We start from the raw sequence: 13,740 nt of genomic DNA on the forward strand, positions 1-13,740 counted from the left end.
TCTGAACATATTCTCTCTTTCTTCCCTGAGTATGCTGACCCTTTAAGTCTTGCATCCTTTTGGTTCAGACAGTCAAACTCTAGCCCTCACCTGGTGTCAATGCATTTACCTCCGCCACACCCAGCCCAGATTTGTGTCATTCATTGGCCGCAATAACCAGTAGCATACATTTTTTGTCAAGTATTTGAGAAATTGTTTTGGTTAATTCTGGATTACATACAAGGCCACAACATGAAAAGTAATCTGGTATTTATTTACTAAAAAAAGAAAAAAAAAAAAAGAAAATGAAAAAAGATGAGACCTCAAAAGTATTTAACAACTCCAAATACTGCAGACAAATGTGGTCAGCAGCTGTACTTAAAAAAATACAGAAAAATCTTTAAAGACTCAGTCTCCAATACCATAGGAAGACAATAGGAAATTGTTTCCTTTGGGGAAACCTAAGTTTCCACAGTTCCTTTTGCTCAAATGAGGTAATACGTATGGTTACAAGACTTAAAGGGGAAGTACTGTCATTGTTTCTGCCCCAAATCTCTATTATTCTTCACCTAACACACATATGCTTGACTGACACAAATTAATCCTTATTTCTAATGGCAGAACTTATTGGCAAGGAAATAGCTATCCCTAAGCGCATACTTATGAGAAGTTAAACTCTGATCAGATACCTGTCCTCTGCACTCTGCAGCAAGTATTGCCTTTTCTCTTAATACGAGGCTAAAAAAGGTTAATAGCTACAATGAGGAAGTTTTTGTTTAGTATACTCTTAAGTTGCTGGTCACAAAGAAAATAACTGCACTCCTTTCAATACTGAGTGAATGGGCTGGACTAAGGGCAGCACATCCCAACTATGAGCATGGCATCAGGCTGCACAGCCTAATTTAATCTCTTCTAGAGCTGCGTGTTGTGTAAATAAAGCACACAAGAGACATCATCTACATTAACTTTTTCATTTTTGTTTAGGGCGTACAAACTCCAACTAACCACCAAGGATAGGAGTGTATCTTAAAAACAATTTCAGTTTTCCTAAACTTCTTCGCAACAGGGTTTCCCAGAAGACCTTTTAGTTTCTTCCAGAGCACCATCCGCTCTCAGGAAGAACCGGTGAATGTTTCTCTCCACACAAGTCCCAGTACAGCTTACCGGAACCAGGCCAACCCAGTGCGCCCGGACCGACCACCTGCTTTACCCCGCACCCCTGTCTCACCTGACCAAGCGCTCTGAGGACTGGCAGGGAGCGGCAACCAGTAGCGCCCAGGTACTACCGCAGAAATGTCAGTCACCACCTCAGAGGGAGCCTCCACAGGCGCCACTTCTCCCAGGAGAAGCAGGGGCTCCCTCCGCGCCCGGCACCTTTACCACATGAGGCCGCCGTTAGCCCCTCAGCAGCGAGCAGGGAAGGGGCCACCGCGGCGGCAGCCTGCCGGGAGAGCAGCGAGGGAGCAGGCGGCAAAACACCGCCGCCGTCACCGGGTGGCGCCGGAGGCCGCCGCAGCGCCGCTCGCGCCCCAACGGTCACTAACCGCCGCCGCCGGCAGGGCGGGACGCTGCGTGAGGCGACGGGGGCGGTGCCGCCCGGCGCGGGGCGGGGCGTGGCGTGGCGGCGGTACGTGCGCTCCGCTCTCATTGGCTGCCTACCCGGAAGAGCGGCTGGTGCTTACGCGGTGGGCGCCGCCGTCCCGCGACCCCTGAGGAGATGGAGGCGGCGGCGGCGGCGCGGCGGCGGCAGGAGCAGCAGCAGCGGGGCGCGGCGGCGGATGGCGGCCGGTCGCTGTCGGGACAGTCCTACTGGCTAGACCTGTGGCTTTTCGTCCTCTTCGATCTGGCGCTCTTCGTGGTCATCTACCTGCTGCCCTGAGGGCGCCGGGCCCAGGGCCCAGGTCAGCCGCCGCCGAGGCACCGGCTCCGGGAGGGAGAAGGGGCGGCCTAGGGGTGAGCGGAGGGAGGGGAGAGAGCTCCCGTCCGCAGAGACTGGACGGCTTGTGCCTCGCTGGGGTAAAAGGCCTGGAAAGCACAGATATCTCCGAAAAAAACCATGTAAAGCTGATCCCAGACAGCCAGTAGTTTGAGTTTTTTAATTTTGACAAAAAGATATAGCATGCGTTCTTTATTAGAAAGTGTGCTCGGTGCTTCTTTAGTGTTTGCTGTGTCTTCCAAGGGACTGTTCAGCACTGCAAAGGTAACCAGGCTCTTTCTGTTCTCTGCAGAGCCACTCTCTCTCCACGGGATGCACCTCAGGAGAACAGGCAGCGGAAGAGGAGGAACGTTTGTGCAGTGCGGGCAACTGGGAACACGACTCCACTTGCCTCTGAATGCAAGAGGCATACCTCTACGCTATGTCATAATATATCTCTGGCTGTATCACAAGTATTACCGTTCAGGTTTTTGCCTGTGTCCTGTTTCTGTGTTCTGAATTGTGCCTTAGAGGTCACACAAGACAGCTTGACTGTGCTTTTGTAATTAGTGCCTAAAGGTTTCTTAAGGAGAAATGAACCTATGTATTGTTTGAATAAAATCAACTGAAAGGATGGACTATAGAGTGGCTGAGAATAAAATCCAGCTCTTACGTAGACTGAAGTTGTAACTCGGACCTTTTCCCTCAACGCATGAAGCTTACTCAGCTATTTTCCTTTCAAAAAGTTAATCATGAGGGTTTGATGCTGTTTGGTTTTCTCTTACACCTTTCTCTCTTTATACCACAGCGCGTATGAGGTGAGCTCCAGCAGTTCCTATGCATTCTGAAACATGCCAGCGTTTAAGAGCAGTAGCAGCCAATTGGCCTTACTTACTGATTTGGATAAAAACAGGTTCCTATTTCCTTGCTATAGAGAGTGAAGAGCAAGCGTAGAAGAACAGCCTTCTTGAGTAGCTGGCAGGTTACATGTAAAGTACCCTCTTGTGTGTACCTTCCATGGATGACTGTAAGACAAGTAATAGGTAAGTAATAGGTTTCAGTTTCCATGTGCCCCGTCAAAATTTCCTGTGTCTCACAATAGGGAGACTTTCAAAACAGTATTGAATTGAGGAGTCTCTTGCAGCATCAGGAGAAAGGAGAGGAAGTTAAGTACAGGGAGTAGGCTTTTTACCCACTCGGGTATTGGGGAAGACAGTCTTCAACTATGGATGAAGGTGAGGTCAGTTTTCTTGAGTATTTTTCCCTTGTGAATACTAGTTTCTAATTCTGAGACGTACAATTAATGGCTGGTGGGTTTTTTCAGTAATAAATAAAATAACTAGATTTCAGAGACTGAAGCGTAGAGTGTTTCAGTGTCTTCTAAGACATTAAATGAAAACAGGCTAGTATCAGGGTAAATAGGATTTGGACAGGAAAATGAGCATATGCTATCTTTCCCTTATTTTTCTTTCATTGTCAAAGACTGTTCTTCCATTAACAGTGGCTTTCTTTGCGTATCAGACCTATGCTTTAAGAACTGAGATGCCTCTACCTGCTAGCATTTATGATCTTGGCTGCTAGTGCCTACAAAATAAGTCACTGGTTTCAGAGCTCAGCTGTGATTGCATTCTCTAGAATAGAAAAACAAGTTTTCTAGTTTTTAAAATGAAGCTATTAAAGAGATAAATTCACTACTTCCCCCCCGCCCCTTCCCCAACAGGATTTCACCAGGGAAATCTCAAGCAAACAGCTTACTAGGGAAGCACTGTAATAATGTTCCATTTCTCTTTTGGTAAGGAAGACAGGTGAGAACAAGCCTTAATAGCCTTTAGAATGTTAAAAGAAATTTCAGAGTGTCTAGTAGTTTTTCTCCTTCAGCCAGGTCTGACAGACATGGTTTTACTTATCTCAGAAAACTTAAAGCTTACAAAGCGCAGGCTTGTGCTGTATTGCGCTCAAGCTATTTCATACGCTCCTGGAGCGCATGAATACGTCTATCAAGGCAAGTTTCACTTATCCCTAATAGACCAAAAGTAGTAAGATAGCAAGACAACTAATGTAACTTATCAGTCACCCAGTCTGTGGGATTATGCTATTAAAATCGCTTTATGAATTTCATTAGGTATTTAGAAACCTAAACAGATTTAACAACCTTATAAACAAATTCTTCAGAAGAATTTTACTATTCATAAAAGGTAACTGAACCACCATCTCTGCAAAACATTCAACCATTCACAGTAGTATTATCTGTCACTGTTTAAAAATGTAGTTCTGGAAAGCCAGCCTTTTTTCTTTTTTTAGAAATATGTGGAATACAAAAAGAACAGAAGACAAAGGTACTTTAAATATTTATCTGATAGCTTGAACAAGCAGGACTTTGCAAGAAAATAATTCTAAAGACTGAAAAATATATTAATTACAAGACTTGTTAATATCTTTAATGTTACAAAAATTGTCTAGGCTCTTATACAAATCTATAGCCAGGAGGAGACATTTATAAAAAAATAAATAGGCACCCTAGGTCAGTTAAAACAAGTTATCACAGATTAGTTAGCAAATATTACGTACGTACATACATACATGGAGTGCAGAGTCAAATATAAAAACAAAGGTGCCTCGATTAGCTGTCTGTTTACTATAATTAAATACCTGGTAAACATGGGTCACATAGAAAGTTGTCCGGTAAGATTGTTTCAAGCAAAGCAAGGAGACTGAAGTACGTCTAAATTACTGCAGCTACTTTAAAAATAAGTTTACCAGTTGTGCTTACTGGAAGCCAAGTTCATTGGTATCAGTAATAGGCATTCATATTGCTCATTGTACAGAAGTATGAACATTGCTATGCATGTTTAAAAATAAGTGTTCTAACATCATTCACAGTTGTTGCTGTGCTATTCATACATAAAAATACTGTCATTTCAAATACAAGATTTTTGCAAAACATTTTACAAATTATACATTATTTACAAGTTCCAATAATCTTTGTTTTTACACAAGTATTAGAAGACAGTTTTACTTAACTGGCTATGTATGTTATGTAACATTGCTGGATGAGCTAGGGAAAAAAAAAAAATCATTTACAGGTTCTGAAATCTCTCTCAAAAATATTACAGTTAGGAATCGTCCAGGCTCTTATATTTTCAGGGTTCTTCTGTATTCAACTGATTTTCTTACAAAAGGAAAATTTTTTTAAGTTGCTGTTTACCAGCAGCCATACCTAAACATGCATAATTATTTGCACTACGAATTCTAGAATTCTTTTTTCCCCCCCCCCCCAAGTGCTACAAGTAGCATTGGTCAAGAAAGTAGAAATAAGATTAATCTGAGATAGCTGGTTTGTTGCATATATCATGTTCCAGTTCTACTGTAAGTTACATGTAGTTTAAAAAAAAAAAAACAAACAAAAACCAAAAACTGACCTTGACACAGAATAACCGAAACTACTGTTTTAATGTGCATCTTGGGTAATCACGCTAAATAATTGCCAACATTTGGTTGAAGCATTAGAACTCCTATAAGGTTTATAAACATAAAAAAAGCCTTTCTGACTAACAGTGCAAGTATAAGCAAGAGTGTTTATTATGCATATTTAACCTTGCGCTATTTTCATAGCTAAAAGGCATTGATTTTTAGATGTAGTCAGCAGCATCCCAAGTTAACACTCAAAATATGAATAACAGTAAAATTTAGCCTTTTCGGATTGTGTCAGACTTTGCTGACGTTAATTCTCAATTACACGTTGTTCAATGTTAGGATAAGAAGGAAACAGAACTCTAAGCCCCTGCCTCTGACACCACAAGACACAGTGGGTCATTTCAAGCGCTCAGGGACGCCACCGGGGCGAAATCCTTCTTTCCTCCCCAGCCCTCAATGGGACATGTGCTGGGCCTCAGCACTCACTCAATAGTTCTGTGCACTGATTTAACTACCCAAATAAAGCCAGATAAATCCTCCCCTTTGTTACTGAAGTAAGTCAGGTTAACAAAAGACGTGGTAAGTGCCAGAGCTGCCAAAACTGCAGAGCAGAGAAAGAGAGGAACCTCTTCTTGCCATGCCCCATCAGCCATCACAGCCTGCCTGATCGGCTAATACACAACGTATCCCTGTGTAGGACTGCTCAATAGGAAAAACTGTTGTCAGTAAAATCAAGTGTCTGATCCCCATTAAACATTGCTCAAAACGTCAAGCTGAACAAAGGAAGTTCAATAAAACAGCAGCATTGACTTGGCATGCAATTGTACAATAAATCAGAACTGAAGAAATCAGAACTGAACGTAAGTAGTAAATACATCTAAAACCTTACAAAATTAATCTTTCATAGTTGCACAATAACTATATTTTAAAATTAGCATCCTATTCTGCTATATCAGTTTGTATCTTATGTGGTTAAATTTAATTTTAATAAGTTAAAGTATATAGCTTACAGAGTGAACAAATCGATAAATGTGTTTGAAAGTGTACACTAACATAGAGCAGGTGTATTAAGAGGACACTATTACTGCACTTTACTTGGATTCCCTTTGAAAATCTTATTTAACGCTTGCAAACCAGAACCATGTTTAAAGAATTACTATTATTATTATTAAGGCTTTTCAAATAAAAAGTTAGAAAATCTCTGGGTAAACTTGTATTAAAGACACTTGAAGGTTTGTGAAAGCACAGACTCTCAGAGAAGCCAGCTGAAAAAAACCAAAACAAACCACGTCACCTCCTCCTGCCTATCAGGACGAATACTGCTCTACTGTAACTACATTTACTGCACTATAGGTGGTAATATGTTTATCTCTTTTGTTAGCCTAAGTACATAGTGACCACAGTCTGAAGGAACACTTTTTAAACTGCAGCTTCTTACAAAATTAGTAACATCTAGTTGGTCCCACTGCTGTAAGATGCATACACCCAAAGGGACCACTTTTAATATAAACTGTAGAAGACAAGCCGAGTAACAGAGGTAAGCATTAAGGCAACTAGAGTAACAAATCAAAGAACCAGAAGTTTAGCACCTCTTCTCCTCTGCTCACCTCTATTTGCATATTCATTTAAACAGTCATAACTCCTAAGCAAAGTACAGTCAACTGGGTACCTAGTCATCACACGCACACACAGATTCAAGGTTTGTGCCCATTTACAGATTACGTGAAATGCAAGTCAGATCCAGATTTATTTATTTTTATTTTTTTTTTAAGAATCTATCTGCTGCAGTGTATGCCTTCCACATTTGTCTTGTACCTTTGCTCGGATGTGGGATGCCTGGGCTCAATAGTAGCATGGTATGTAGCATTCAGTTCTACTCCAGCTGATGGAGAATGCTTTTCTTTGTGAAAGCTTCCGCTATCTGTAAAACACAGCTTGGGTCTCTGATGATATTTCATCCTGTATGTGTCAGTCATACAACTATCCACTGAAAAATAAGTCGTTAGGGATACGCTATCATTTCCATCCACATAGCCAGCACTTGGTCCCGTATGACGAGATCCTTTCTTTAAAAAGTTTTCAGACACAGTCCAAATGTCATTAACTGATAAGCGAGGTGGAGAATCCGGTTTATGAACAAACAGTTCATTCCCTTGAAATGGCTCTTTAAGCCTTTGTTCGTTTGTAAATACGCCTGCTTCTGATGCAGATTTTAAAGGTGTACCTGTTTGCCTTAACAGATTATTTTGCAACACTTCTGTTGGCTTTACATCAGCTGCCGAGTTATTTTCGGATCCCAACAAAGTGTTCTGAGCATATTTCTTTGGGGGTAAAGGGGGAGGAAGATTCTGGTACACCGCTTCGGGTGCCCAGATTGGATCTGCCCTTCGGAGCGGGTGCCCAGCATGCTCACCGGGAGGGGGAAGCACCATGGGCCTTTCCGACAGGTTCTGCGGCACAGAAGGCGACAACCCCACTTTGTGACCAAATGTTCTCGCGTGATGAGGCTGCAGCTGGGAAGAGGAGTGAAAGTCATTGCTGAGGAGCTTCCTTCCACAGATGCTTTCTGTATAGGGGTGGGTGACGCCATCAGCACAATATACCGACACGTTCATCTTCTCAAACTTGTCTGGGTTAAGCCACTCTGAAGAATTCTGTTCGTTTACCTTGTTCTTACTTTCTGACTTAACAATGTCTTTAATAATTGGCTGCAGAGCCGACGATGGGAAAAATTTCCTATTGGTCTCAGGCATTTCAGCTCTAAAATAGAAAAACACACAGGATGTTAAGTATCCATAAAAATATAAGAAAAAGCTCAAATAACCCAAGGATTTTTATTCTTTTTTCAAAGATGGCCTTGGTAACTGCTTAAATATTTGAACTGACTAGAGAACTGGGATCCGCTTAACATAAAGCCATTCGATTAGAAGTTGTATTAAATCACTCCAAGGTTTCTTTCATTTGAAATGTAGAAGTGCCCCAAAAAATCTCTGCAAGAGACTGAATATCTGTAAGGTAAGACAGCCCTGAATGTTGAAGGAATTTATGTCAAGCATGACCTGTGCTCTCTTCTAAGCATCCCTGTGACTCAGCCCGATACATCTACTTTTCAAATATTAGGTATTACTTTTAGATGCTAAATTTGTATTTAGATTTTTGATTTTTCAGGGCTACTGAGCACTTACAGTTCACATTAGAAACAACAGGTAAATAGCAGCAGCTACTAAACAGAAATTACTTTTTTCCTCCCCTTCCATCCAAATTTTTCAAAACTTATTTGTGGTTAGTGCACTAACACAAATTGGTTAATCACTACCTGTTGTAGTATGTAAACTCAAACCAGAAAAACATTAAAACACTTTGCTCTGGTAAGACGGTTTAAAACAACGTAAGCGATTTGGTTCCACTGACAGCATCAAAATTAAAATAATAACAGAGGCATTTAAACCTATCAATTACGTAAAATACAAAAGGCACTGTCTGTCAAAAGTATTCAATACCTTAACTTTTGCATGCTTAATATTGATTGCTATCACGTAACAGAATTCAGTATTTCTTAAACTAGTACATAGTAAATTAATGCCAGTATTAGTTACCTCTTTACTGGAGGACTCGGCACGCGCAAATGTAATTCTGTCGGGAAATTAACATGAGGTTTGTAGTTAACTTCTGAATTCATCTGGTCTTTCCTCAAGTCTGGGGGTAGAAAAAAAAAATATTTCAAAATAAGCATAAATACAGTCCAATTCCTTCTTTGTAATTCCTCAGAAGTTACAAAACCAAACAAAATAGAACACAACAGTGCAATTCTTTTCAAGATTTGACATCGATCAAAGTGACATTGATCAAAACAGCCATTTTGAAGCCCATCTGTCACAGGTCAGATTTATATTAATCCAAAGTAATCTGGATGAAATGTTGTTTGGTTGTTTTTTGTTTGTTTTTTTAATGTTACCAGAAAATAGGTAATCACCACAATTTTGAAGTCTTATAGACATTTTTCAAGATCATTTTAACATTTCATCTACCTAAAAGCAGATTTTCAAAAGCAGCATTTTCTAAAAGCATGTTTATTTAAACATCCAAAGTCATTTAAATTACAAAATAAAAACTAGTTATGATTTATGAAATTTCAGATCATGTAATAATAATTAAATTGAGTGAATACTGTAGGGGTTGGGGGGCGTTTTGCTTTTTTGTTGTTACTTGTGAGGTTTTGTTTGGTTGGTGTTTTGTTTTTTTTAAGAAATACACTATCTTTGAAGCAGATTTTAAAACTTCGAGCAAACCGCAGAGTTGGCAGAGCTGCTGAGCAGACAGAGAGCACTCTCAGACACGTGTCCCCAGCGCACACCATGAGAGCGCCTGGGCCAGCACCTCTACGCTCGTGCTCTAGAAGCTCCTTTTATTCACAAGCGAAGAATCATTCTCTAAAAATACACAACTTCTCAACAACGCAGCTCCTAATTAACAGCAAATAAAGGAAGCACTGAAGTATCCACGTCGACATCACATAGAATAAAACACTCTCTTGGCAAGTGACAAGCGACAGTCTATTTGTTTAGAGACAGATATTAGAAGTCTTCCTAAAGCAATGATTGGCCCATTATAACCAGTCGCCTGCTTTGAAGCCATTCAAAAGACCTCTTATTTTGTGTATGTGTAGACTAGATTCAGAACTACCATGCCTATTTCAGAAAAACAGGAATTAAATTCAAAAGAGGGAACATATAATGCCTGATTTCTGGTAGAATAATCTCACGTTCAGTAGACAGTACTTAGCCAATTTGCAATGGGATAACACAGGCTGTTCCACGCTTTCATCAACAAAAGATACAAAAAATTTGTATCTATTCTTGGAAGATCTAACCTTACCAAGATAAATTTGGTTTTAATTCACTTGTTATTTCCCCAAGTTTAAACAAACTCTTGGAACGTTTGACTCGTGAACAAATGAGTCCAAAACCCCAACAACAGAAAAGAACGAAACTAAAAATACCTTGGGCGATGCTGTTCGGTGATACTTGTTTTGAGGGTCAATATCCGCCCTATCTCTAATTGATGAATGATTAAAGACACTAAATCTTTGTCAAAGAACACAGGTTGCAGAAGCTAAAAAGGCACATAGCACAAGAGTCAAAGACCCCATGTGGTTTTCCTTTGGGCCTCAAAATGAAAAAAAAAAAATACTAATCTTGCTACTCCAGCATGATAAACAATACCACAACCTCAGAAAAAACATTATGGGAAAATCTTGTTACTGAATGAGCCCATGGGACACCGGCAAGGGACAAGCAATTAACCCGAAAGAAGGTTCTAAATTGCCCCAGTGAGCCACGGCATCGGGGCTAACTAATACTGAGGTAGTATTTCAAACAGAAAACATTCTATTCTGCTACAAATTTTTTTTATGAATTGTAAATTGCTTTACTGTAAAAAAAAAAAAAGCACAGGCTCCGACACATATTTCCTGTGAATATTTCCAATTCCGTAATTAATCTCAGTCCCAACACCAGGACACAGTCCTAAAAATGAATTAGTTAAATAATTTGCTAGATTAACTGTGTCTGAAGCTACTGTTTTTATCTTTCAGACTTTGAACACATCGACTTTTATACAAGAGCATGTCCACTTAAAAAAAAATTGCAAATAAATCGCCCATACAACTGCTCTTTAATTTTCCAAAGCGCCTGATGTGAAGATTACGGATCTTAATTTTTTAAATTATTTTTACTTCCAGGAATTTAGCCGTTTCAGTCCTTCCACGAGGCAGTATCACACACGGGTCAGGAGGCGGCAGCAAAGGTTAATAAGCTGCTTCCTTGGGGTGACCACGGCACACGTTCAGCCAAAGCCGCTCAGCGATACCAGGTGGTTTGTGCCTTCAGAATTCCAGCTAACTTAAAAATAGATGTGTTATTTTCTCTTCTGCTGACAGGACATCCATGCATGGTTAAAACCAGACGCAGACTCGAGTGGGAGTTTTGGCTCCATGTTCTTTGCAAACCTAAATATGGGACGGTGGAGCACTGTGCGACGCTGGAGCCCGACATCCTTATCAATGGGGCATAAAAAGCCTACCCATAAACAAGATGTAAGTGGTTTCTCAAGTACAAGCCTGTCTGCTTTTAAGATTTAGGAACATCTATTTTCACATCTGAATAGCTAATCTAGATTTTATTTAGATTTTCAGAAGATTAACGACCATTCTACAGCCAACAGGCAGGACAGACAAGTTCTCCTCTAGTATCTCCATTTTCACACACAGAACAGAACATTTGCAAAAACCTGCAAAGCCCAATTTTGGGGGGGGAGGCAAGGGGGGGGGACCAACAACCTCCCCCCCCAACCCACATTAAATTCCATTTCCTTCTAATGTGTTTTAGCGGCATGTTTCCTGTACGTTTAATTACCTGATTTTTTTTTTATTTTTTATTTAAGTTTCTGATACAAACTCAAGGTATAATACTTTTTGTAACAAGTGCCGTGGCAAATTCCTCTCCCTGAACCCAGACATTTTTCTGTATTCCACTGAAATGACAGACGAACTTACCGGAAGCTTTAGAAATGTGGAACAAAAACACGTAGTCAAGAAGGTAAACACATTATAACTTGTCCAAAATAGAATATTATTTTTAGAAAACAGTGACCATCTTCAGAAAAAAAAATTCCTTATATTCAAGAAATTGTCTTGTGGGAGCAACATTCTGCTGCAAAACATTTCTTATATATTCATTAGTAGATTCCCCCTCCACCCCCCCATGGCTTTAAACATCTGGAAAAAATGAAAATAAAGTTCCACTGTTGGTTTTTTTGGGGTGAGGTGGTACATACTCGCATATGTGTCAGAGTTTAAATAAGTTTTGAAGTGAAGCAACAGTCAAAAAAGAACACCAGCTATTGCCCTCTCTTCATTCTGATCTGCCCGTCTCAGGAGTTCATGAGGTCTTTGCTTTAAAACCCAATCCTGAACCTTTGCATCATCTATTTCAAATTGCAAACTTCTCACATTAACAAACTGAATTACAAACGTGGGACTGCTTTACATTTCAGTCTTCACAGGCTGTTTGACTACATTTGGAATCCTTGAAAGTTTAGAGTTTGGAGTGTGTTTTTTTTAAACTAAAATCTTTAATCTGTCATTTAAAGACACTCCGGAAAAGCACTTATTTGTTTCTGTTTTACATTAAGTTCATAAAGCAGCTGCATGCTTTAATTCACTACTCAGGTCTTCAAACATGACAGTTACACACATTGACCGTACCACAAGGTTAACAACTGATTTTCTTCAGTACAGTTGCGTATTTTAAATTCTTATTATAAATGTATGGTTTTCCTAAGATGATGAGTTTTCTTTTTCAGAATTATAGTTTGTTTCTGGTGCTTCCTGAAGTGACAATTTCGCAAAGGCAGTTTGGATTCTTCACTACGTACTCACCAGAGTTTCAGAATGACTCCAGATTTCAGTTTGAGTTGTCTCATGCTATTGAGCTGAATAATTATTAAAGGGAAAACGTCTGGATTCGTAATATTACAAACGCTGCTTGCAATTATTTTTCAAAGGGAAGCAATTATTCAGTTAAGGCATTGATTCCAAGTGCATCCTTTTCTGAGATCACTGAACAGGCAGCTTTTAATACCACATCTTAAACAGGAGGCCATCAAGCACTCGGCCAATTTTAATCACGCTGCTTATTCTACTGACGGGTTCGTTCAAGAATGAAGTGCTCGGAGCTCTGGGGGGTGGTGGGGTGGTGGAAGGGGAAGAATCTAGGAAACAGGGCTTTGAGGATTTAATATTTTTTTTTTTTTCCCCTTAACCCTCCCAACAGCAATGCCTTTTATTGAAACTGTCCGGAGTGGCAATTTCATGAAGACATCTGTGCCTTAAGAATCGGGGAGGGCTGTCACGAAAGCCACTAAAACCCCTTTATGATCGAAAATGAATTATCAGTAGCTGGCACATGTGTCGTCCCAAAGCAGGGTTGTTTACCCGCTCTGCTCTGAAAATCCATCAAAAAGGTTTTACAGCCCTTTCCAGCTTCCAAGAAGTACAGTCGTCTTTCTTCAACTTGAAGAATGTGAGGTTGGAAGTTCTGCCCTCACACGGTTCATGTCACATGTTCTTCATAAACCAAAAAAATTAGCCCCCGCAGTTTATCAGGTTCAAACTTCATAGAGACTAAATCATTGATATAAATTAAGAATATTATATCTGCTTACTTAATATCCATGTTTTCCTGCCAAAATTGGATCACAGAAACTAGGGATTGGCCTTGTGGGACGTTTGCCTCAGCACTACAGTTATCTACTGCTTACTACGCCAGTGAAAGAAGCAGCCATTTGATCTGCATAACCACTGTGTGATCCAATGTTACTATCTTTATAATGCTCTAACAATAAGTTTATTTTTGTAAGACAGGGACAGAATT

The 13,740-nt window shown here is 40.1% G+C and overlaps 2 protein-coding genes and 1 long non-coding RNA gene across 7 annotated transcripts in view; 1 reads left to right on the top strand and 2 right to left on the bottom strand.

The window, feature by feature from the left end:
* LOC134516283 (uncharacterized) overlaps positions 1-1,523 on the bottom strand; it is a 100,952-nt gene extending 99,429 nt beyond the window's left edge. For all 4 annotated transcript variants that reach the window (XR_010071273.1, XR_010071276.1, XR_010071275.1 and 1 more), the window contains exon 1: positions 1,208-1,523. The gene's annotated coding sequence lies outside the window, so the exon portion shown is untranslated. The remainder of the gene's footprint in view (positions 1-1,207) is intronic.
* A 67-nt stretch (positions 1,524-1,590) lies between these two features.
* On the top strand, positions 1,591-2,572 carry LOC134515956 (uncharacterized). Its single transcript, XR_010071185.1, has 2 exons — positions 1,591-1,880; positions 2,208-2,572. It is a non-coding gene; the product is annotated as an uncharacterized LOC134515956 (long non-coding RNA).
* A 1,734-nt stretch (positions 2,573-4,306) lies between these two features.
* USP53 (ubiquitin specific peptidase 53) overlaps positions 4,307-13,740 on the bottom strand; it is a 39,261-nt gene continuing 29,827 nt past the window's right edge. For both annotated transcript variants that reach the window (XM_063335614.1, XM_063335615.1), the window contains exons 15-16: positions 8,905-9,004; positions 4,307-8,068 (exon numbers count right to left, since the gene is read on the bottom strand). In XM_063335614.1, coding sequence (XP_063191684.1) covers positions 7,084-8,068; positions 8,905-9,004 — 1,085 coding nt within the window. In that variant the 3' untranslated portion in view covers positions 4,307-7,083. The remainder of the gene's footprint in view (positions 8,069-8,904; positions 9,005-13,740) is intronic.

The sequence above is a fragment of the Chroicocephalus ridibundus genome, chromosome 5 (genome assembly GCF_963924245.1).
Source record: "Chroicocephalus ridibundus chromosome 5, bChrRid1.1, whole genome shotgun sequence".
In the NCBI taxonomy this organism is placed as follows: Eukaryota; Metazoa; Chordata; class Aves; order Charadriiformes; family Laridae; genus Chroicocephalus; species Chroicocephalus ridibundus.